Source organism: Suricata suricatta, chromosome 2, assembly GCF_006229205.1.
Source record: "Suricata suricatta isolate VVHF042 chromosome 2, meerkat_22Aug2017_6uvM2_HiC, whole genome shotgun sequence".
Taxonomy (NCBI): domain Eukaryota; kingdom Metazoa; phylum Chordata; class Mammalia; order Carnivora; family Herpestidae; genus Suricata; species Suricata suricatta.
The window spans coordinates 148,681,408-148,706,357 of NC_043701.1; the positions used below are offsets into that span (position 1 = coordinate 148,681,408).

The window sequence follows — 24,950 nt, forward strand, 5'->3', positions numbered from 1 at the left end:
CTAAGCTAAGAGCCAAGAACAGGTTTTAAGTGCACACCTGCTGCAAACCATATATATACTCGAAGGTGAAGGGTATTCTGCTCATTATTTCCTTGGCCTAAACATGGAGGAAATGTGGACCCAAACATTGGTGCTATTTCTGTCGTTTCCTTCATAATCACAGTATAATATCCAACCTTCTATATTTTAATGGTCTAAATACCCTTTAGTAAATATTAATACTTGTTGAGCCACGCTTATGTCTAGAGAGAAGTGAAATACAAAGTGTATAAATCATGAAACTTAGGAAATTTCAAGCACATGGTTTATTTGAGAGGGAAGAATAAAAAATCAACAAAAGATTTGTAATTAATAAATGTCATCAAAATGTAAAAGGTTATGGAGAAGATTGTTATGCATATCAAGGTAAAGTGTGAACTTGCAAAAACAGATTCCATTGCATGTGTGTGTGTGATTTGATGAGTTTGTTTCTTATACAATCATCAGCACAACAGTAGCTCCCATCTGTCACAATACAACCCTATTAGAAAACCATTGACTATATCCCTTGTGCTGTACATTTCATCTCCTTGAATCGTTCCTTTCATAACTGTATCACCCACTCCCCTTCAACGATTTGCTCATCTCCTACCCTCTCCCTTCTGACAACCATAAATTGTTCTCCATATTTATGGGTCTGTTAATACTTTTTGTTTGCTTCTATGTTTGTTCTGTTTTAGATTTCACATACAAGTGAAATCATGGTGCTTACTTTCTCCACCTGACTTCTTTCACTAGCATCATACCCTGGGGCACATTGTTACAATGGCAAAATCTCATCCTTTTTAATGGATGAGTCACATTTCCTTATGCACATAAAATCACATCTTTATCTATATACCTTTCGATGAACACTTGGATTGTTTCCATATCTTGGCTATTATAAATAATGCTGTAATACATAGGGGCGTGAGCTCAACAATGTTTTTACCTTAGTTGTAATTTAATAGATATCCATTTTTCTAGAGATTTACAGGAATCAAGTGTGATTGCCGGAGATGCTACAGTAGAACTCTGTGGACTACTACAGTGGCCAGAATGAAGAAAAATGGATCTCTGATGCCTTCACTCCAAGGTCATGTGTTTTTATTTTTGTCTTGATATTTTCATTCTAAACATTTTCTCCCTCAGAGCCTGGTGGACCTGCTTGTTCCGCAGAGTGTATATGACAGGGTTCAACAGCGGGGTCACCACTGTGTTCACAAGGGCAGCCTCCTTGTTGGAGTCCAGCCTGTTTGTTTGCTTTGGTTTCACATATATAAAAACACAGCTGCCATACATTAGAGAGAGAACAATGAGGTGAGAGGAGCAGGTGGAGAAAGCTTTCTGTCGTTCCCTGGCTGATGGGAGTCGCACAATTGTGACTACTATGTTGCTGTATGCAATGATGGTTATGAAGAGTGAGGTCAAAATGATACACAAAGCAAGGACAAAGGCCAACATTTCAACAGACCTGGTATTAGAACAGGAGAGATGAATCAAGGGACCAATGTCACAGAAGAAGTGCGGGATGACATTGGGGCCACAGAAGGATAATTGGGAAACCTTTACTATCAGACCAGTCATGAGAGTGAAGGCCAGAGTGAAGCAGGCAGTGACCAAGAGGAAGAAAGTCTTGAGGTTCATGATGGTTGGGTAATGCAGAGGCTTGCAAATGGCCATGTACCGATCCACAGACATCACTGCTATGAGGAAGAAACCTGCTGTTCCCAGATATACACACACAAAGGCTTGTATGAAACAGGCAAAAAAGGAAATAGTTTGCCTGCCTAGAAGAAAGATGACCAGCAACTTGGGAATAACAGCACTTATGAAACAACACTCAAAGAAGGAGAAAATGCTGAGGAAAAAGTACATAGGTGTCTGGAGCCGGGAGTCAGCACAGGTGATGGTGATTATGACAGCATTTCCTGTAATAGATGCCAGGTATGCCAGCAGGTGCACCAGGAAGAGGATCTTTCCCAGGTGCTGGAAGGCAGGAAACCCCTCCAAGGTGAAATCCTGGACAGTGGTCTCATTCCCCATTTCCATGTGCATCTCTTTCCATAATATCATCACTGCTGGTCTTAACCTACAATAAAGACATAAAGTAGCACAAATGTTTTAGTAGATCATGTGACTAAGCTATTTTCCTATCCAAGAAAGTGACTAGGCAGATAGCAAAGTGACTTACCCAGTTGATTCTTGAATCAGAAGGATCTGAATTCAATAGTAGTTCACCACTGACTTCTAACCCCTGAGGGATGGGTCATCTTTGGAAAGATAGATAACCTTTATGAACTTCACTTTTACTCTCAGTGAAATGAAGATGACAGCATCTGTCTGCTCATGTTCTTGTGAGAATAAGTAAGATACAGCATGTAGTTCACCTGGCATATGATGCCAGGGCTTCCTATGTGTTCCTCAAAGTCTAATTGTAATGTGATGGTCATTAATATTATTCTGCAATAGATCATCATCAGTAGGCAGAATTGTTGAAAGTTTTGAGTTATAAAACATACTGTTTTTAATAATATTTATTTGTAGTAAATATAACAGTTATGTTAGTAATATTCTCTTTCAGTGTCGCTTTTAATATGTAACACATTTTATGGCCAACCTGTCATCATCATCATCTGCGAAGGCCTTATAGTTCTTCTATGCTGGTCAGTGAAATTCACTATTTCTATTACTTTTCACAATAACAATGCGCTTCTTCTTCTTCTACAGAAGCAGAATCTGAGGCTTAGAGAGATTCCGAGAGCTTAGGTCATGTAGCTGGGACTTTAGCCAGAATGTCCAAGTCCAGAGTACCTGCTCTTTCTAAATGCAGTGACAACATATTTTAAATGGAAACAAATCTATTGTTGATGATCTGTCAACCTTTAGTGCAAATTTAGCTTTACTTACCTTGTTTCTATCCAAGTATGAGTGACTGACCTGCAGATTGACATGGCCTCAGAGAATATCTTCTTTAGCACAAGCATTTTATAGAAGAGACAAGAGACCAGAGAAATTTTTGATTGCTCAACAACATGACATAAACTGTGAACGCAGGGTTTACCGCCTACGCCCAGAGTTCATGCTGGGTTGTCAAGGAGTGGGAATGATGGTAGTGCGCAGGATTAATGCACTCAGAAGCACATGCTGGGAACCTACATTCATTCTCCCATGAAAGCTCAGTGAACATTCTTCACTCTTCAGTCTTCCCAATCAGTGAAGTCTTTCCCCACGGTGTTTGGCTGTAGCATCTCAATATTGGGCTAAAGGTTGACAGTGTTGAATGTGTCACTCTTACTAAACCACCATGTGCCAGGTTCTCTGCAGGGCTGCTTGTAAAAGCAAACTGCTCACCCTCTGAGTGGAACTACCTGAAGGTGCATCTGTTTCTGTTCCAATTGACCCCAGAAAACTCATTAAGTCACCATGGTTCCTGAGGCCAGTCACACACAGGAGTCACTCCATGGTGGGCAGTGGTACCTCCTCTAGCTGGCATTGTGTCCTAGGAAACAAGACCTTGAAGTGGGCTGAAGGGAAAGGAGATGAGAAGTAAATGCATTTGTCGTAGCTTGTTGCCCCACAGTGGGGTCAATATGTAGTCAGTGTTCTGGCTGTCAAAGCCTTGTTTCTACAGCCCTGGATGTTTCACATGACAGCAAGGACACATGGCAGCCTTGACCACTGAAACCCCAGAATAGAGCAGACAGACTAAAACAAACAAATTCCACTGCCTCCAATTCAGGGCTAGAGGTGGACTCTCATACTACTTAGGGTTCTAATGAAAGGTCTGGCTCTGCTCCCGCAGGTGGGTAAAAGCCCACCTAACATGCAACATTGCTGTCCAACCTCTATACCAGGAAATGGGAGAAGGCAGCTGCTTCTAATTTAAGCCCTGGCTGCTCCTGGGATCAGAATCCTTCTGCTGCAGCACTCCACTGTCCTGGGCACACCTGCACAAGACACCTTCTCCTGCACTGTACTTCTCCATCATATCCTCACCTTTCTGTGTGAGATGCATCCTTCCTTTCCTGAATCAACAATGAGAAGCTGCTATCATGCACGTTTGAGGTCTCTCTGATATTTTTGCCACAGGACTGTTTGGTCAGCAGCAGGATGGACACAGCCAGTGAGCAGAGAGGGCAGGTCCTCAAACCTTATTAGATCCTGAAGACACAGAGGCAGAAAGTTAAGGCACGTCTGGTATCTGAGGGGCCGCTGGTTGGTCACTGTAGAGAACGAGGTTTACTAGTGCTACCCTTATATTTATCTTCTCATTGTCTGTGGTAATGCTAACTCCCAGATGTCCACATTTTCTCTGCCAAGATTTTCCAAGGAGATTGTTTGAAAATTTCCCAAGGGTTTCTAAAATCTAGGCTGAATGTTGCTACTGATTTCAGACTACAATTTTCTACATGTGGTGTATGTATTGAGGCCAGAACATAGGTATTATAAGAACAGATTTTACAATGAAAAGCAGCTTGATTATACCATGGCTTTCCTGAAGTCTTTGGGAGGATCCTGGGGAAGTCCACCTTTCTTGGCCAATCATTCTTCATGCTTCCACCATTATGATCCTTCTTATTATATATTTTCATATGAAGAATATTTTTGTTCTTCCCAATTTCCTTGTAAAGAAAGCACATTTTTTCCTCATTAGGGAAGGAAAGGAATTGCTAAGTGGCTTCTGTAACATCTCTAACATGGCAAACCCCTCTTTCTTTAAAAAGAATCTAGGAAGTGAATCCACAGAGTCTTTCTAGATGCACAGGAGGAAGATGTGGGAATTTGAGGGTGGAGATGTTTATCCATAGCCAGCACCTGATTGAAAGCTGCATTTCCCAGGTTTCTCAGTTGGGTTGTTGTGGAAGGAGTGACCCATTTTTCCGTGGCCTATGGCTTCCCTCTGAAATTCAGAGAAGTGGACTAAGCTCTCAAAGTGTATTTGCATGCTACCCTGGGGCATATGGTGCTGGAAATTTTTGTGCTTGAATCGGCTCTCATCATTATTGATCATACCAGGTCAAAGCAAATATTATAGAAACTTTCAGGAACTTCCCATAATATAGACACTTTCCTAAAAATAGACAAACTCATTTTATAACATCAGTCCATCTATACACTCTGCTTTCAATCCAGGCAAAACTCTGACATTATGACATATTCTCAGTTGGCAGTAAGGAAAAATAAAGAATAGTGGGAGATGAATTATGGAAGCGAGAGCAATTTGAGACTATACATTCTAGAGCTCAGATAAAGAATTCATTCTAGAAATCAGATAAAGTGTCATTGGCAGGGGTTTTAATTTTATTCAGAGCAGCTTCATGGTGAAAAATACCTCTCACACCTAAGCAAGTCCCAGCACCTACATGCCTGTGGGAAGGTGGATGGAGACAGGCTGGTATGTGTTAGATGGAAAGGTTTACAAAGCATACACTCAAAGAAATGAGCTGAACTAACTACACTTTGCATCTAGTATAAGGGGTGGTGAACTGGCATCAAGAAATATTTCAAATTGTCTTTGTCTAGTGCCTGTTTTTTGATAGTGCCTTGATTGCTCTCCAAAACCTACTATTTTTTGTGTTTTTAAATTATACCTTGAGATCTCATTCATCTTGGACATTTCCAGCATTCCTGTGCTTTGAGTGTTTAGTTATCCAGTTAGAGTAAGGAATGGGATGAACCTATAGAATGATTAATTGAATTGAATTATGTGGGTGGAATAGAAAGAGGTAGAAATCGCTAGTTATAAAGCTCAACAGGGAAACTACTTAGTATGGTTCTGGATCCTCCACTTCTATAACTTTCCTAGTAGGGTTTCTTGTGCTTGTCCTGCCTCTGATGTGTGGGTGCTCCAGGTGTTGGGGAGAACCATGGGTTCTAGGTAGCGTTTTTCGCACAAGATTCCTAAGTATGTTTATCTCTTTACCTTTCCAGAATGAAATGTGAAAGTCATGTTTTGGAAGGTCAATATTTTACAAGTACGGAAGAGCCCCTGATAACCTCCTTCCCACCGCAAAAACAAACTCCTTTGAAATGGTTAATGAGGGGAGTTTATTTCACAAGTAGCATCTCATTCATTAAAATCCTGAATCAGGAGTCACAATAGACCTGGTCCTATGAACACTGAAAGTGGAGAGTGATTCTAGATTTAGGCAGCTCTTGAAATTTCATTCAGCATTGGGTGTATGGATCCTTCTTACACGCTTCCCCATGTCCCCTCTAGCCATGGTCTTCATGTCTGCGACTTAACGGGCTTCTACTACACCGTGTCCTCTATGCTCTTAATTTCTTACCGTCTTTTCTCAGTCACAGGATACCTAGTGGCTGTGACACTTTCTTGTGTCACAGCTGAGTGCTTTGTTTAAGAGAAGAACAATAGTTCTTATGCAAGTGTTATGCACTCTTTCAAAAAGTATGAAAAGAGTTAATGTAATTTCCCAAAAAAGTTATGAACCACAAAATTCTCTTTTTGTCCACTTTCATTGAGACAGAATTGATTTATAAAATTGTATAAGTTTAAGGTGTAAAGTGATGATTTGGTACACACATATATTATGAAATGTTTACCACTGTAAGGTTAACTGACACAGCCTTCACTTCACATGATTACACCTTTGTTGTTGTTGTGCTGAGCATATTAAAGCTCTACTCTCATGGCGGTTTTCAAGTGTGCAGTGCAGTACTGTTAACTATAGTCACCATGCTGTGCCTTCGATGCTCAGAGCTTACTCATTTCATAATTTATAGTTTGTACCCTTTGACCAATGTCCCCTCACTTCCCCCATCTTTCAGCCCCTGACAACCACCACCTCATTCTCTGTTTCTGTGAGTTAGATATTTTTAGATTTCACATACAAATGAGATCATACACTCTTTGTCTTTCTCTGTTTGACTTATCTGACTTAGCAATAAAATACACATCATCAGATTCATGACAGAGATGACAGTCTAATGAAGCAGGGAAATGATAGTCCTTTCAATAAATATAAATGATGTTGCATTAAGTGGTTATTCAAATGGAAAAAAATACAACTTGACCCTTACTTTGTATCATACCAAAATAATGTTAAAAGGGGGGGGGAGGAAAGAAACCCAGAAAGTGAGCTATAGATCTAAATGTAAATGGCATAACAATCATCTAAAAGAAAACAGGCCAGAATATCTCAATGTTTTTAAGGGAAGGCAGAAAAACTACTTAAGGAAGACAAAACAATTTACCACAAAAATTATATTAAGTACCTCTGTTTCTTGAAAGACATCATTAAAGTAATCAAAAGGCAAGCCACAGTCTGAGAGAAGCTATTTTTAACCTGACAAACCTACCAATAAGTAAGGAAAAGACAATGGAACAAAAGAATATTGGGCAAAATATTTGCAGGGTTCCTTCACAAAAAGAGGTTCTACAAATGGCCAATATCATATTAAAATGTGCAAGTTATTTATATACCAAGGAAAGATAAATTAAAACCACAGTACAATAAAAGTCACACAAACCAGAAAGGCTAAAATGCAAAATTCATACAGTACCAAGTGTCAGTGAAAGTACTGGATTGCCATTCACTGACGCTGGAAGTGTAAAATTTGGAAATATATTGAAGTTGAGCATACTTTACATAGTACATGTTTTCTTGAAATAGAAGTTTTATTTAGTTAGGAAGTTTCCTTATTTCCCTTGAAGATTATTATGATATGGAAAAATGCTTTGTACTCGGCAAATTTTGTTCTTTTATAGATTCTAGTGCAGCATGTAATTCTATTTCCATCACAAGGCATAATAATTAAACTTTAAGTTTATTTATAATACAGAAATAACTATGTATCAACAATGCCATTTTTTTGAGTTCATTCCAAATTTATATGACATTAAATACTGCAAAAAGTCAGATAAGAAGTGCCAGTTGGTTGTTGAAGTCATATGTGGAGAGCATATTTGTGAAACCTAGTCATTAAAAATGTGTTTGTCCACTGCTTCCAGGACCACTAAGGGAGAAAAATCCTGGAAGAATAATAAGTGAATTTTTATTAGAAAAATGCCACTGGGGATCATTGCCAAAGTGTTATCAGTAGCTGGAGAGATTAATATCCAGGTCATCAGATGGAGCAGGCAGGCGGAGAGGGAATGAAGGCCTCTGGTATTGTCAGCCCATCTCACTCAAGATTTATACTTCACCTCCTTTCCTCCACCCTACGCAGCCATTCAGGTTGTTAACAACAAGTCTTCTTCCAAGCATGATGGAAAACCAGTTCAATAGGTCCTTATCATTTATCACGTAATCCAAAGCTGAAATACTCTTCTCTTTCATTATGCCCCTGCTAGGCAATTATTAACTCCCTAGTTGCAATCTTTCCCAAACTTTGAAATGCATCAGTGTCACCTGGAGGGTTTGTTAAAACACAGACTACTGGGCCATTTCCCAAGAGTTTCTGATACTGTAGGTGGTGCCCACTAATATGCATTTATAACAAGTTACCAAGTGGTGTATTGCTTCTGGTGTAGGGACCACATTTTGAGACCCAATGAGATATTTCACTCCTTTCACATCATTCCAATTCTTTTCCAGTGGGTATAAGTTTGTCTTTCAAGAAGATTATCAATGAGAGAAATGAAGCTGAGGAAATAATAAGCTGTTTTACATCCAGGAACAAAGTGGAGCATAAGCAAATCAATGCAGTGGGGAATAGGAGCCTCAGGTGAGGGTCTTATTAGAATTGAACTGTTTGTAAGAAGAAGGGATAGAAAGAATAAAGAAGCAGGCAGGGTAATAGAGAAGAGGATGTTTGTTTATTTATTTTTCTTACGTTGTGTGTCAACGGGCTCTGAGAGCCATGAGTAGAAGTGGCTTCAGAGTCAGTTGGTGGTAATTGGGATAGCATTATCAGGAATTCCCCAGGGCTACATAGGACCCTAGTCATCCCTGGACATGACAAGTAAGGAGCTATCATACAGAAATTCTCTGTCCACCTGGGCTTACAGTAAGAAGTAACAAATTCATTTTGTAGCCTACCAGTGACTCCAGTGGGGATAAATTAGTAGTTAATTAATTCTTCAGGGAGTACTTTTTCCATTGTTTAGGTCAACTTGAAAATACTTTTCTGTGAAACTTACATGCCTGTGGGAAATCATAAAATGTGGGTTTCATTATGTTGCTGATGCTCTAGGTAATTAATGCAGGAAAGTAGTTATCAGGCATTTCCCCTCAAGAAAGCTCAGGGAATCTTCCCTTTGAACTCAGGATGGGGCTAGGCAAGGAAGCTAAAACACAAAAGGTGTGCAAATGATTGAATAATACAGTGAGTGAATATTGGGATTTGGCTGGTGAACTAGGAAAATGAGTCAAAACCAGAAGGCGTTCAAAAACTGGGAGGTCCAGGATTGGATGTAGGTGATATGCAGAAATAGGGAAGTAAATAAATCACTGTAGGAACCAATTTTGGGTAGGTTGGGGAAAAGATGATATAACCTGTCTCTCCCACTGAAAATGGGTATAAAACAGGCTGGATCTGGCAGCCATTAGAGGATTCTGCACTGTGAATAGTAGCAGAAGGATTGAGAAGAAAATCAGAATTTGAAGTACCACCAAGTCAGTGGTGAGTTTATCTTTTTTTTTTTTTTTTTTTTGGTCTTCTTGTTCTCTCGCTTCTTGGTCCAGTCACGAAAGTGAGCAGCAGTGAAAAGTGATGAAGTCCTCATGTTTCTGGCCCCAGAAGCTAGAAGACGCACTTTAGGGAAATGAGATATTTTGGGAAGATTGTGATGAGGGGGAACCTGAGGAAATAGATCATATTAAATTGGTAAATAACTCAAAGATTTACTCCCAAACTGTGCATGACTAGATCTCATCTTGATCAGTATAATAAAGATTTTACAAATGGAATTACCAGAAAGATGTCTGGCCAGAACCCAGACTTCCCTGGGTGATGCACATGTGTGACTCATGTGAATACTTTAGCAAAGGTTTTGAAAAGTTCACTGACATTAAAGCTGCAACCTGTAGAAGATGGGAAACAATTTATGGCCTGAACCAAATCAAGTCCATTTCTTGACAGAATGAGGAAATCAACATTTTCCAAAGAGTTAAAAAAAAAAAACCAACTCAGAGTCTGCAAACATGATATCCCAGTTTGAAATTACTCAGCATATGAAGAACCAGGAAAATCTAAATCCTCATGGAAAAAGATAATCAGCAGACATCAACTCTCACATGATGGGGATTTTGGAAGTATCTGACAAAGACTTAAATCAATTACTTAAAAATATTCTAACAAGAAATTAAAAACCACTTGTCAACGAACAAAAAAGTAGGACTTATCAATGATGTTTAAAGAAGAAGCAAATGGAAATAACAGACCTGAAAAATACAATAACTAAAATATAAAACTCCTTGGCTAAGTTTAAAAGCATAAGTGGAGATGACAGATAAAATTGTCAGGGGAATTGAAAATAGATCAGTAGAAATTATCCAGCCTTGAAAAGAAAGAGAAAAAGAAAGACTTAAAACAAATGAACAGATCCTCAGGGGCCTGTGGAAGAATAAAAGGTATAACTTCTTGTCATCAGAAGGATAAGACAAAGACTTCAGTGCTGAAAAATGTACTTCAAGAGATAATGCCTGAAAACTTCCTATATTTAGCAAACCATACAAACTTACAGATTCCAGAAGCTGAACAAAGCCTTAAGAGGATAAATCCAAAGAAATTCTGTGCTAGGACCAAACATAATTAAACTGTGGAAAACCAAACACAAAAGAAAATATGAAATGAACCAGAAAAATAAAGGTGTATTACTTATAGGGGAAGAACCATTTGAATGACTGTGGATTTCTAATCAGAAAGTACATAAGGAAGTGTCATGGTATTTTTCAATTGCTGAAAGATAATAAGTGTCGATTTGAAATTTTATACTTAGCAAAAAGCTTCTTTAGGAATGAAGGTAAAGTGAAGGTGTTCTGAGTCGAAGGAAACCTACAAGAATTTGTTTCCACCAGATCTGCTGTGAAGGAGTTCCTAAAGGAAGTTCTTTATATTATTATTTTATTTCTTAATTTATTTTTATTTTTTTAAATTATTATTATTATTATTGAGGAAAGTTTTTAAAGACAGAGGGAAATGATACTAGAAGAAAATGGTACATCAGAGATAATAAGCAAGAGAAATGGTAAATATGTTGGTACATATTCTGCTTTTGAGGTTTTTTTTTAATGTTTATTTTATTTTTGTGAGAGAGACAGAGACAGAGCATGAGTAGAGGAGGAGCAGAGTGAGAGGGAGACACAGAATTCAAAGCAGGCTCCAGGCTCTGACCTGTCAGCACAGAGCCTGAGGCGGGGCTTGAAATCACGAACCATGAGATAAGTTGAAGTGAGACACTTAACCGATTGAGCCACTAAGGCTCCCCATTTAGTTCTTGAAAAACATATTTGATGGTTGAAAGAAAAAATATCATTATCTTCAGGAGTTTCAGTGTATACATATATGACATATAAAATAATTAAACATAAAGAGGAGAGTACTAAATTCCACATACGTGTTTTTCTAGGTGCTTGTCGACCCAGCACTTTGGGACCAGGGCTTCTATATTGCAAGCAGCCTGGCCCTCAACTGTGGCAGTGAGGCCTGCAGTGACATGGACCAGTGTTTACTAAGAGTGACTTACAGAGGAGGAGTTAGGAGAGTGGAGAAGTGGGGGGACCAGGATTTCCCTCATCCCTCAAACAGCTGTACTTAGGTCAGATCACTTTGAATGCCCAGGAAATCAGTCTTAGGAGTGGCAGTAGGATCTCCACAGGTGGAAGAGACAGCTAGGTAAATTCTAGGGTTACTTCAATGAACAAATTAGCACACCTGGTGGAAGGTCCAAACACTGGACCACTACAAGCAAGGAGGAGCTTTGCAGAGGACTGACCAGTGGGACAGAGCAGCCAAAACACGACTTCCTTAATTTGGGAAAGGAAACAGCCATACAAATCCAAGAGGCACCGGGAACTTCCTTCAAAATCAACAAAAACAGGTTAACACCATGACATATCATATTAAAACTGGCAAAATACAAAGATAAAGAGAGAATTCTGAAATCAGCTAGGGACAAATTTTCCTTAACCTGCAAGGTTAGATACATAAGAGAAGTAGCAGACTTGTCCACTGACACTTGGCAGGCCAGAAGGGAGTGGAAGGAAATACTCAATGTGCTGAATGGGAAAAATATGCAGCCAAGAATTCTTTATCCAGCAAGGCTGTCATTCAGAACAGAAGGAGAGATAAAGTCTTCCCCAGACAAACAAAAACTAAAGGAGTTCATGACCACTAAACCAGCCCTGCAGAAGATCCTAAGGGGAACTCAGTGAGTGGAAAGCAGGAAAGGCTACAAAGAAGCAGAGACATCACCACAAATATGAAACCTACAGATAACATAATCCATGCTGTTCAATAATCACTCTGAATGTAAATGGACTAAATGACCCAATCTAAAAACATGAAGTATCAGAATGGATAAAAACACCCATCTGTATGCTGCCTATAAGAGACTCATTTTAGACCTGAGGAAACCAGCAGATTTAAAGTGAGGGGGCGGAGAACCATCTCTCACGCTACTGGACATCAGAAGAAAACTGGAGTACTCGTATCAGACAAGCTAGATTTTAAAACACAGACCGGAACAAGAGATGAAGAAGGGCACTGATATCATAATCAAGGGTCTAGTCATCAAGAAGAGCCAACAATTACAAATGTTTACGCCCCCAATGTGAAGCGCCTAAATAAATAAATAAATTAAATACAAACATATACAAATAATAACACTGTGAGTGTAGGTGACTTTAATACTCCACTTAAAGCAATGGACAGATCATCTAGGCAGAAAATCAATAAGGAAACAATGGCTCTGAATGATACATTGGACGAGATGGACTTAACAGATGTATTCAGAGCTTTTCATCCTAAAGCACCAGAATACACATTCTTCTTGAGTGCACATGGAACATTCTCTATGATAGATCACATACTGGTTCATAAAGTGTTGATTATAATTAAGTTGTGGAAAGTTAAATATGTAAATTGTAATTTTTATAGAAACCATCGGACACAGTATACAAATGGATATTATTTTTAAAAACCTTATTAATTAAAATGGAATAATAGCAATATTCAAATAACTCAAATGAAGGCAGGATATAGGGAAATGAATGAAGGAAAAACAAGAAAAAGACACATAAAACAAATAATAAAATGGTATACCTAAATCTAAACATATGAATAATTTCATTAAATGGAAATGATCTAAACTCACCCAACTAAAAGACAGAGATTGGCATTGGCATTAACAAATACTGCAAATTCTACTTATGGGGTATCTAGGGTAGTCAAAGTCTTAAATATAGAAAGCAGAATGGTGATGGATGGGATGGTAGGAGAAAAAAAAGGGTGTTGTTTGATGGAAATAGAGTTTGAGTTTTGCAAGATTAGAAAGCTTGAGAGATTTGTTACACAACGATGTGGAAATATTTAATGCTACTGTACTATACACTGAAAAATGGTTCAGATGATAAATTTTATGTTATGTAACTTTTACCACAATAAAAAAACAGAGACTGTCAAATTAAAAAACATAAAAATGAAGGAAAAAACATGACTGAAGTATATGTGGTATACAAGAAACTAATTTGAGATCTAATGGTCCAGGTAGTTATAAGTAAAAGGATGGAAAATGATATAGCATGCTAACACTAATCAAAATAATATTGGAGTAACTATATTAAGATCAGACAAAATACACTTCAGAGCAAAGAGAATTACCAAGAATTAAAAAGGAAGATTACATAGTGATAAAACTGTCAATTCACCAAGAAGATGCAAAATTCCTAAATGTATGTGTACCTAACAAAAGAACTTTAAAATACTTGGAACAAAAAAAAGACAGAATTAAAGAGAAATAAATCCACAAATATAATTGAAGACTTTAACACTCCTCTATTGTAATGGATATAACTAGGGGAAAGAAAATCAGCAAGTATGTAGAAGAACTGAACAACACTCTTAACTAAATAGATATAATTGACATAGAATACTCTACTGAGCAACAACAAAATATACATTACTTTTAATTGTACTTGAGCATTTGCCAGTATAAACTTTTTTCTCTGTCATAATATAAATTTTAACAAATTTATAATAATTTAAATCATACAAATAATATATACTCTCTGACCATAATCATATTAAGCTAGAAATTAATAACAGAGAGATAACTGGAAAATTTTCAGGTAGTTGGAAATTTTTAAAAATGTTTTTATTTATTTTTGAAAGAGAGAGAGAGATAGAGCATGAGCAGGAGAGGGCCAGAGAGAGAGGGACACACAAAACTGAAGCAGGCTCCAGGCTCTGAGCTGTCAGCACAGAGCCTGATGTGGGGCTGGAACTTATGAACCACGAGATCATGACCTGAGCTGAAGTCAGATGCTTAACCGACTGAGCCATTCAGGTGCCCCCAGGTACTTAGAAATTAAATAATACACCTCAAAATAATTTCTTGGCCAAATAGGAATTATTAATTTATTTTAATCTATTATTTATTTATTACCAGTAAGAAGTATTAAGGAAAATATTTTCATATTTTGAACAGAATGAAAGTGATAACATAACATATCAAAATTTATGGGATGGAGCTAAAGCCGTGTTTTCAGGAAATTTATAGTGTTAAATGGTTATAAGTAAGTTGCAAGTCTTGCCCATTCTCAGTGGAAGATTACACAAGGGTGTGAATACCAGGAGGTGGGGATAATTGGAGGCCACATGAGAGTCTATAAACCACAGCACCTTTATAAGCTTTCCATTGAAACAGAGTTGGAAAGATGATCAAAGGTAAATCTATCCTTAGAGAAGGAGAATGGATTTTTTAGCCCTTTACTCACACAGAGTTTGGAGAAAAAGTGCCTAATCCCTCCTTTCCCTTCCTATCTGGTCTCTCCATCTCCATCCCAACACAGTCCCTTCATGCAGCCAATGGTAGTTGTGGAGTTTGCAGCCCTCCTTAAATATTTGTGGGCTTAAGTGCGCATGTATCACCTATACTTAAATATATTGAATGGGCATTTTCTCTTCACAACAGTCAGATCATATTGATTACATTATTTTTAAGTTTATTTTTTTTCTTAAACTTTTTATTTAACTTTTCACTTTGAAATAACTTCAGACTTATCAAGAAAAAGCTGCAAAATGAACGCAAGGAATTCTCATATACATTTCATATGGTTTTTTCAAATATTAATATATAACCACAGAATTAATACTTAATTTGCTTATCTTGTTTTATTTTGTCAGTTGTCCTACTAATGTCCTTTTTCTGTTTCAAGATCCAATCCTGGGCATATGTTGCATCCAGGCATAGTTTCTTGCCTCCTAGACCTGCTGCAGTCTGGGACAGTTTCTTCCATATTTCACTGCCTTTCATGACTTTGATACTCTTAAAGAGTGCTATTTATTTTATAGGATGATTCTCAATGTGGGTTTGTCTGATTGAAGTTAGGTTATACAATTTTGTCAGAAATCCCTTAGAAATGATATTGTGCCTTTTTCAGGTATATGATGTCACCATATCTTATTACTGGTGATGTTAATTTACTGGCAGTTACAGGTAATCACTTGTTTAAAGTGGTGTCTGTTTAAAATGAATAAAGTTACAGGGCTTAGTCAGTTAAGCATGGACTCTTGATTTTGGGTCAGCTCAGGATCTCATGGTCCTGGGATCGAGATCTGCATCGGGCTCTATGCTGTCAGTGCAGAGCCTGCTTGGGATTCTCTCTCTGGCATTCTCTCTCTCTCTCCATCCCTCTCTGCCCCTCCCCACCTAGCACACATTCTCTCTCTCAAAATAAATAAAACTAAAAAGAAATAAATAAAAATTTTAATTAGTATCTTATTGGAAAATGCTTTGAGACTATGTAAATATTCCATCCTTTTATTTTTGCCCACTTGTAGTATCAAATGATGATTCTTGCTTGAAACAACTATTACTGTGGTAATTTTCAAATGGTGATGTTCTATTTCCATCATTCCATCTACACTTAATAGAATTGTTTTCCTTCCCTCCCTATGTCTTTAATTCAATTCTTCACTCATATCAGTATGATAACCCATGGGTATTGGTTTTGTTTAATGACCTTTACCTATTAGTACTGCTGTTCATTGTGTTTCTCAAATTGTTCCAGGCATGGCCACTGGGAGCCCCTTCAGGTTACCTCCTGTGCCTTTTGAGATGACTCCATTACTTTTGGGGCACCTCCTAACTTTTTTACACCACAAGGACCTCATCTTCTTTCACTTAAAATTTTTTTTTTCCATAATATTTTATTGTCAAATTGTTTTCCATACAACACCCAGTGCTCTTCCCCTCAAGTGCCCTCCACCATTTTAAAAATTATGTAGGGAGCTGCCGAGTTCGGCTGCCTCAGGCAAGCGGACAGAAAAACAAGATTAACCATCTAGAGGCCAGGGGAGTGCATTTCCTGATCCAGGGATTGGAGACAGGCAGACGGGAGAAGCCAAATTGAACAAAAGATCAACCGCATTCGGGCTTATGCAGCATTAATCATACCCCTGCCCAGCGTCGCAGACGCAAGTCTGGTCTCTCCCTTAGATGCTGTGTTTGAAGTTTCAGTTTCGGTTTCCCCTTTTTCTAATAATCATTTAACCCTGTTTCCGAGCAACCAACCCAGGTCAAGTTTCTCACCCCAAACCCTATAAAAGTGTGGATATTTTCTCAATAAACTGGGCTTGATCAGAAACGCCTTGTCTTGCCTCACTCTCTGTGCTCCTTCCTGCCCTATTCTCTCTCCCTCCCTCAGGAATGGACCCGATTTACTGTCCCACCGGCCAGTGGGGACCGACAAAATTATTACTATTATTATTTTTTTAATGTTTATTTATTTTGAGAAAGAGACAGAGAGAGAGACGGAGTATGAGGAGGGAAGGGGCAGAGAGAGGGAGACACAGAATCCGGAGCAAGGTCCAGGCTCTGAACTATCAGCACAGAGACTGAGTCAAGGCTTGAACCTATGAACCATGAGATCATGACCTGAGCTGAAGCTGGATGCTTAACCAACTGAGCCACCCAGGCGCCCCGCTTAAATGTTAAAAGGAAGCTTCATAAGGACAGGACAGTGATAGAGACTTTCTTACTAACCATTCAGTTGGCTTTGGGGACTAATGTGTATTAGGCCAGCTTTTACTTTTATGTTTTGCTGCAACAATAAACCCTTCCTCTAGAAAACACTCAAAGGGAAGGTCCCATCTTGTCTGTTTTAAAAGGAAAGCACTTATGAGGCACAGGAGCACATGCACCCCAATGTTCATAGCGGCACTGGCTACAATAGCCAAATCATGGAAAGAACCTAAATGTCCATCACCTGATGAATGGATCAAGAAGATGTGCTATATATATATACAATGGAGTACTATATGGCAATGAGGAAGAATGAAATCTGGCCATTTGTAAGCAAAATGGATGGACCTAGAGGGAGTCATGCTAAGCGAAATAAGTCAGGCAGAGAAGGATAGATACCGTATGTTTGCACTCATAGGTCTAACAGGAGAGACCTGGCAGGGGACCATGGGGAGAGGAAGGGGGAAAGAGAGCGGGGAAGAGCGAGGGACACAGATCAAGGGAGACTACTGAATACTGGAGACGATCCATGGACTGAAAGGGGATGGGGAGGGGGGAGGGGGTGATGGTCATGGTGGGGGACACTTGTGGGGAGAAGCACTGGGTGTTATATGGAAACTAATTTGACAATAAACTATTAGTAAAAAACATAAAAAAATAAAAAATAAAAAGGAAAGCACTTTAACACAGAAGGTCTTTTAATTTTTAAAAATTTTTTTTAGAGTAACATAATTTACTTGTTTAATTTTTAACATGTATTTATTTTTTTATTTTTTATTTTTATTTTTGAGATACAGAGACATTGCAAGCAGGGGAGGGTCAGAGAGAGAGGGAGACACAAAATCACAAGTAGGCTCTAGGCTCCAAGCCAGCATTCAGCACAGAGCCTGACGCAGGGCTTGAACCCACGAACTGTGAGATCATGACCTGAGCCGAGGCCGGATGCTTAACCGACTGAGTCACCCAGGTGCCCCAACATGTATTTATTTTTGAGAGACAGAGAGAGAGACAGAGCCTGAGTGGGGGAGGAGCAGAGAGAGAGGGACACACAGAATCTGAAACAGGTTCCAGGCTCTAAGCTATCAGCACAGAGCCCGATGCTGGGCTTAAATATATGAACCATGAGATCATGATCTGTGCTAAAATCAGCTGCTCAACCAACTGAGCCACCCAGGGGCCCCTTATAATTTTTAATTTAAACTCAAGTTAATTAACATACAGTGTAGTATTGGTTTCAGGAATAGAACCCAGTTTTATTTATTTTATTTTTCTATTTATTTATTTTTTAGTATAATTTATTTTCAAATTAGCTTACATACAACACCCAGTGCTCATTCCAACAAGTGCCCTCCTCAATGCCCATCACCCATGTAGCCCATCTCCTCTCCCACCTTCCCTCCTGTAACTGTATGGGAGTTCCTCAAAAAATTAAAAATAGAACTATCCTATGACCCAGCAATTGCACTAGTAGGGATTTATCCAAAGGATACAAAAATGCTGATTTGCAAGGGCACAGGCATCCCAGTGTTTTTATCAGCACTGTCAACAATAGCTGAATTATGTAAGGAGCTCAAATGTCCATCAACTGATGAGTGGATAAAGAAGATGTGGTATATATATTCAATGGGATATTACTTGGTGATCAAAAAAACCGAAATCTTGCCATTTGCAACAATGTGGATGGAACTAGAGTGTATTATGCTAAGTGAAATAAGTCAGCCATAAAAATGACAAATATATAATTTCATTTAAATGTGGAATTTAAGGAGCACAACAGATGAACAGAGGGAGGGTAAAGGAAAGAAAAATAAGATAAAGATATAGGAGGTCTTTATTCTTAGTTCCTCTACTTCAGAACTGATGATTTCCTGGTTATTACAGTTTTATAATAAAACACCTGACATACCATTTCATATAGACCGCCAGATGCTGGCTATGGAGACTTGCCCTTTTTTGTGCCAGAATGGATCTCTCTGTGTTGGCACCAAGCCTGCTTCTAGCAGAACTCCTATGTATTCTCACTCTAACCACAATTCACATGCTTATGTTCTAAAATAGCACAATTTCACTAAACATGACTTAGCATCGCAAAGGTTATTATGGGGAACTTTTGAAGTGGGGAAGACAAAACATCTTAGAGTAACTTCCAGAAAGAAGGAAACACATCAAATACTCAGAAGGAAGTTTTTGATTGGCATGCTGAGGGCTCAAAACAAAATTTTTACTCCATTACAGTCTCAATATTCCTCTGGGTAAAGCTAAAGTTAAGAACACACTTTATTCATATCTTCATACATCAGCCCTCACTGTGCATTCCTTACATTCTACCTGCTGTGGTTTCACAACTTAGACCACTTTCCTCAACATTTTCCCCCAATAGACTATTGATTTAATGGGTCATTCCTTACTCCAGATTGCTATGCCAGAACTTAAATCAGAGGAAGATCAATATAAGTTGAATTATATTAGAACCATAATAAAAAACTTCCCAAATTACAGAAGAACCAAAACATTGCTATGGGAATTTGAATTGTATTATTAATTTGCTGGCTAGGGTTTCTAGGTCTAAACCAATTAATCTTTCTCAGATAACGACAAAATTTATTGAAACCTATCATGTCATGTGGGAAAGTTAAAACAATTTTTAAAATTCCATCAGGGAAAACACTGAACAAGGCCTAGAAACAGTAAGAAAAGTAGGTCACTTTTGAAGCAATCAAGACTAATAGCTACAGTTATAAACAAACAAAAAAGAAAACTCTAGACCAGATTCTAGAATTCTGTTTCAAGAAAATTTTAAGCAATATTCTCAGGTGGACTCTAAGCTAATATAAAAGGATTCTTTTCCTCTCTGTATGAGTAGGCTAAAATCTGAAACAGGGAACTTAGTCAAGAATGATAAGAGAAATTGTAGATCTGGGGTTCTCCAATATTTGGCTGAACATTTTCAGATGGACTTGGAAAAATTTATAACTTAGGGCCAACAACAAACTTAGGACCCTTTAGATTTAAAAAAACCTGGTCTCTGAAACAGAGATGGAGTTAAAAGGTCCTCCACCATCTAAGAATTATAGAGCTATTAATGATGATATGTGCAGCTACATAAGCAAAAAGGTAATAGAAAGAGTCAGTGTCCCACATTATTTAAAAGCAAAACTAATCATTCCGTTCACCGGTCCTTGTAATACTTCTGTTTTCTCTCTAAGGTCTAAATAGATGAGATTGTGGCTCAGTTCAATATTTGGGTGCAATTAATAGAATAGTATACTTTTTTCATATATATATGTGTATATATATATACATACATATATATGTATATATATATATATACATATATATATATATATGTATATATATATATATATCTTATAGCCTAGTCCAAACAGCATAGTTTCCTTAGTCCTACCGGAGGATAAATTCTTCTGTAACAAACTTGTGCTCAGCATTCTTTACTATCCCAGTAGATAAAGACAGTCAATATCTATCTGCTTCAGGGACACCTGGGGGGTTCAGTCGGTTAAGCAGGTTAAGCATCTGACTCTGGCTTGGGTCATGATCTTGCATTTTGTGAGTTCAAGCCCCACATTGGGCTCTGTGCTGATAGCTCAGAGCCTGAAGCCTGCTTCGGATTCCCTCTCTCTCTGCCCTTCCCCTGCTTACACTCTGTCTCTCTCGGTCTCTCAAAAATAAATAAAGATATTACAAAAAATTTTTAAAGGATTAAAAATTTAAAAAACTCTGGTTCACTTGGGGGAAAGTGATAATACACGTGGACAGTGATGACTCCATGATGTATCTTGAGGCTCCATCTTGTACCTCTTGGCTTTTAGATCAGGATATCTAAAATCCTGTCCATTTTGACCTATCTTGATACAAAATGTCGATGCTCTCCATTTCTATTCCACTAATTTCTTCTTTTAAAAAAAATTTTTTTTAACATTTATTTATTTTTGGGAGACAGAAAGTGGCAGATCATGAGCAGGGGAGGGGCATAGAGATAAGGACACACAGAATCAGAAGAAGGCTCCAGGCTCTGAGCTGTCAGCACAGAGCTGGATGTGGGGCTTGAACCCATGAACTATGAGATCATGACCTGAGCCAAAGTTAGACACTCAACCAATTGAGCCACCCAGGAGCCCCTAATTTATTCTTCTAAAACTGATTCTAAATATCTATTGACTGAATTGGCTTAAAAGGGATGCAGAGTTTTTAAGGAAAAGCTTATGTGTCAGCCAAAAGTTGAACTTATTTGGGGAAAGATTGACTATACAAAATTATCCAAAAATATTTTCTAAAAGGCAAATGAGAGAATTTCTTGGATTTACTATTTATTGCAAATTATGGGGTCCCAGTTTTCCCAAACTATTAAGGTCTTTATATGGGCTCACTCCTGTGGAACTAGGAAGTTAAAGGTACTTTTAGTAATACCAGACTGTCCCTTCAACAACCACTTTTGCTGGGTCTTCCAGATTGTGAATAGCCTTTCTTCCTGTATGTCTGGGAAAGTTCAGATCATGGTCTGGAGGCATGAATGTAAATACACTCATTAAGGACACACTGTATATAGTTTGTCCCTGACCTACTAGCCAACGTTTATTTTTCCTGCCTCTGAGCAAATGGAGCTTTAGCTAAAATTTTCTACTAGTGAAACTGGCCACTGCTTTCCCCTTATCCAATGACTGGGCTGTGTTGTGTTTTTAATGGAATTATCTATGCTCAAGGTTGGTTGTCTGGATATCCCCTCCAAAATCTTGATGTGATATTATTTGTTGATGGGTTTTATCTAAAAAGTGACAAAGGTCAATACCACATGTGGTTTCTCCTTTGTCTAAGCAAGAATTTTGAAGTGCATTTTTTTAGGTTTAAGAGAAGTGTAATTTCCTTTATTTAATAAACAGCTGCACAATCTCCCACCACATGACTGTGCCATACAATTAATTATTAACCGAAGCCATAAAATTATTAGAACATAACTAAACTAAAAGCTTCACATTTAACTACATAAAAGATTATTAAGATTCTGTATAGAAAAATATATTTATATATAAACAAATCAAGTATAAAATGATAGATTGGAAGAAAATATTTACATCATTCCTGACATAAATATTAGTATCCTTAATATACTAGTCATTCCTAAGAGAAAGGCAAACAATTCAATAGAAAATTAACACACAGTATAAAGAACAATTCTCAGAAGAGGAAATGTGCATGTCAAACATACTAATAATCAACAAAATGTGAAGTAAAATAATAGTTAATAGTGATATAACATTATATCGATCATATTGGCCAACACTAAAAAGAATTGCAACAGTTAGTGCAAACTAAGGACACTGGGAAAAGGCTCCATTCCTCTACTCTGGTTGTGTGAATTACTACAACTTTCATGGAACAGAACTTGGTAGTACCTAGTGACATTTAGAACATGCATACCCTTTGATCCAGCAATCACACTTGGGAGATCCAGCCCACAGAATTTAAAGTCCTAATACACAAGAATCTATGTGTAAAGAAAGATTTGCGTCCCAGACTCAGCCTCCATTCTAGTAAGTTGTTGATAGTGATATGTTCTTTTTGAGGCCATTGTGGGGATTAAAGATAATATGTAGAAATACAGGAAATGCAAATTAGTTGTCAATATTTAAAATGAGTGGCAATAGTATGGGATTTGTTAAAGAGTACCCCTCCTCTCCTAGTCTGACTCCTCATACATCATCCTTTGCACCTGGTGTTTCCCATAGCACAGCACTCAGCAGAAGCCAGCAAGAAAAGAACAGAATGAAATTAGAGCCAGGAATAGCAGAAATAAATTCAGCAGTCAGGGAAAGAAGCCTGTGCTTTCTCAGCCTATTATGGAGCCACCCTGGAGGGCCACCTCCTGGAACTTGGGCTCACCAGTCTATTGATGTTTCTCTCAAGTATTAGTTACTCCTAGGAAGTTTTGAGTAAGGGTGACAAGAAGCTTCTGGATCTTGGAGGCAGAGGCTGAGCCCTGATCATGTCTGCAGGGATCCTGGGGTCTGGCCATTACCTCCTTGTCTCCAATGGCTTTATTATGTCACAGAGGTAGGTCTCACAGAGGTACTTCCAGGGAGCTTGGAGGCTCTGGGGCAAGTTTTCAAGGACTACTTCTACCCATAGTTGACTCTCGGATTCTTTATTAAATCTCCCCTAGTAGATTAGATACATCATTTGGAGGATTAGGCTTCAGCATATGAATTTTGGGGGGACACAATCATTCTATAGCAACTCTCCCAAGGACCTGCCTTCTATTCTCTGAGATTTCCTCCATTAAATTACCTATATACATATCCTTGCTCAGCCTCTGTTTTTGGTGGTGTCTGAAGACAGAGTAAATTCATTTTTCCTTTTTGATTCTAGGACAGTATTTTCTTTCCATTATTCTGCATTATTTGCCAACAGCCTGAATGACTCAGAGCAGATTCTAGTCCACAGTCTCCAGATAATAACATAGACTGGATGACACTTTGATTTTGGTTTTGTGAGACCCTCAGCAAAAAAACACAGTCCAGCCCACCCAGACTTCTGGCCAATAGACTGTGTTGTTTTAAGCCACTAAATTAATGGCACCTCATTTTCTCACTGATCTTGAGTCAAAGAGCAGGTTGAGAGATAGAACCTGTGCCTGTTTAGTGTCCTTTCAAAATTCACGTCCTTCTTGGAACATCAGAATGTGACCTTATTTGGAAATAGAGTCACTGTGGGAATATAATTAGTTACAATGTGGTTATGTTGAAGCAAAGTGGCTCCTTAATACATGACTGGCATCTTTACAAGAAGAAGAGACACAGACACAAACAAAAAAGGGAGAAAGCCATATGAAGGTGTAGGCAGAGTTTGGGGATGATACCAAGGAGCATCCAGGATTGCCAGCAGCTCTGGATCCTAAGAGAAAGGCATGGAGTGAGTTCTCCCCTGCAACTCTCAGAGCAGGAGCATGGCCCTGTCTACATCTTAATTTCAGACATCTAGCCTCCAGAAATGTGGAAGAATCCTTGTTCTGGTGTTAAAAGTCACCTGCTTTGTTACACCAGCTCTAAGAAACTCATCCAGGACCTGTGTCTTCCTGCCCTTTTAGGTGGTCTTTGTTTCACCAAAGCCTGAGCTCTTCACGAAAGGAAGCCTGTGCTACAGTTTCCTTAATCCAGCCTTGTCTGCTAAGAGGTTGTCTATAATTCTCAAGTTCTAGTGAGACTCTGGGTTTTTATCCTCACAGATTTTGGCGGGAGGAAAGAGGAAACTACTAGAGGCTGCCAGGCAGCACACTCATCCTGACCATGGTTGATGATCGTGCATATTTTGGAAAACTACCACAAATCTTCTCTGGAATCAGGCGAGGGGCTAATTAATTAATTACCAAAATCATAAATCTTGCTAGAAGGTAAGAGAGTACTTCAATCCATTACAAAATCTTGGCCTTGGCCATGGGGCTTTGAAGGTTTACAAGGCCAGTTCCAGAAAGGAAAGGCATAAGCCAGTCAATTTTCCTTCAGTCTCAGAAAGGGAATAAAATATAATCGTCAAGTAGTATCCTTTGGAATAAGGTGCCCTCAGCATCAGAAAGTGGATAAGGAGAAAAAATGGAAAAGAATCTGAAACATACAGCAAATAAACATATGTTTATTTATGTATGTATATGTAAGAATATACAAACATGTATTTTTTATCTAAGTAAACAGGAAAGAACAAAATAATGTGTTCAGAATAGCAATATGTAGTCTGAAGGCCAAGCTTACAAAGTGTATCTTTAATAATT

At 38.3% G+C, this 24,950-nt stretch overlaps 1 protein-coding gene and 1 long non-coding RNA gene across 6 annotated transcripts in view; one reads left to right on the forward strand and one right to left on the reverse strand.

Moving 5' to 3' along the window:
- Positions 1-2,129, forward strand: part of LOC115285648 — a 17,949-nt gene extending 15,820 nt beyond the window's left edge. For both annotated transcript variants that reach the window (XR_003905624.1, XR_003905623.1), the window contains exons 3-4: positions 1,006-1,114; positions 1,716-2,129. This is a non-coding gene — a long non-coding RNA (uncharacterized LOC115285648). The remainder of the gene's footprint in view (positions 1-1,005; positions 1,115-1,715) is intronic.
- Positions 1,078-23,174, reverse strand: LOC115285645 (olfactory receptor 6C75-like). Of its 4 annotated transcripts, XM_029932146.1 has the most exons (5): positions 23,069-23,170; positions 4,507-4,643; positions 4,018-4,182; positions 2,213-2,291; positions 1,078-2,110 (listed from the first exon to the last, which is right to left on the reverse strand). In XM_029932146.1, exon 5 carries the CDS (start codon positions 2,092-2,094, stop codon positions 1,126-1,128), a length of 969 nt encoding a protein of 322 aa, XP_029788006.1. In that variant the 5' UTR covers positions 2,095-2,110; positions 2,213-2,291; positions 4,018-4,182; positions 4,507-4,643; positions 23,069-23,170; the 3' UTR covers positions 1,078-1,125. The 4 variants fall into 4 exon arrangements, 3 of the variants coding, with proteins under 3 accessions (XP_029788006.1, XP_029788008.1, XP_029788007.1); XM_029932148.1 differs by lacking the exon at positions 2,213-2,291 and having other exon boundaries at positions 23,069-23,171; XR_003905622.1 differs by lacking the exons at positions 1,078-2,110; positions 2,213-2,291 and adding an exon at positions 3,188-3,545 and having other exon boundaries at positions 23,069-23,174.
- Between the last annotated feature and the right edge of the window lie 1,776 nt (positions 23,175-24,950).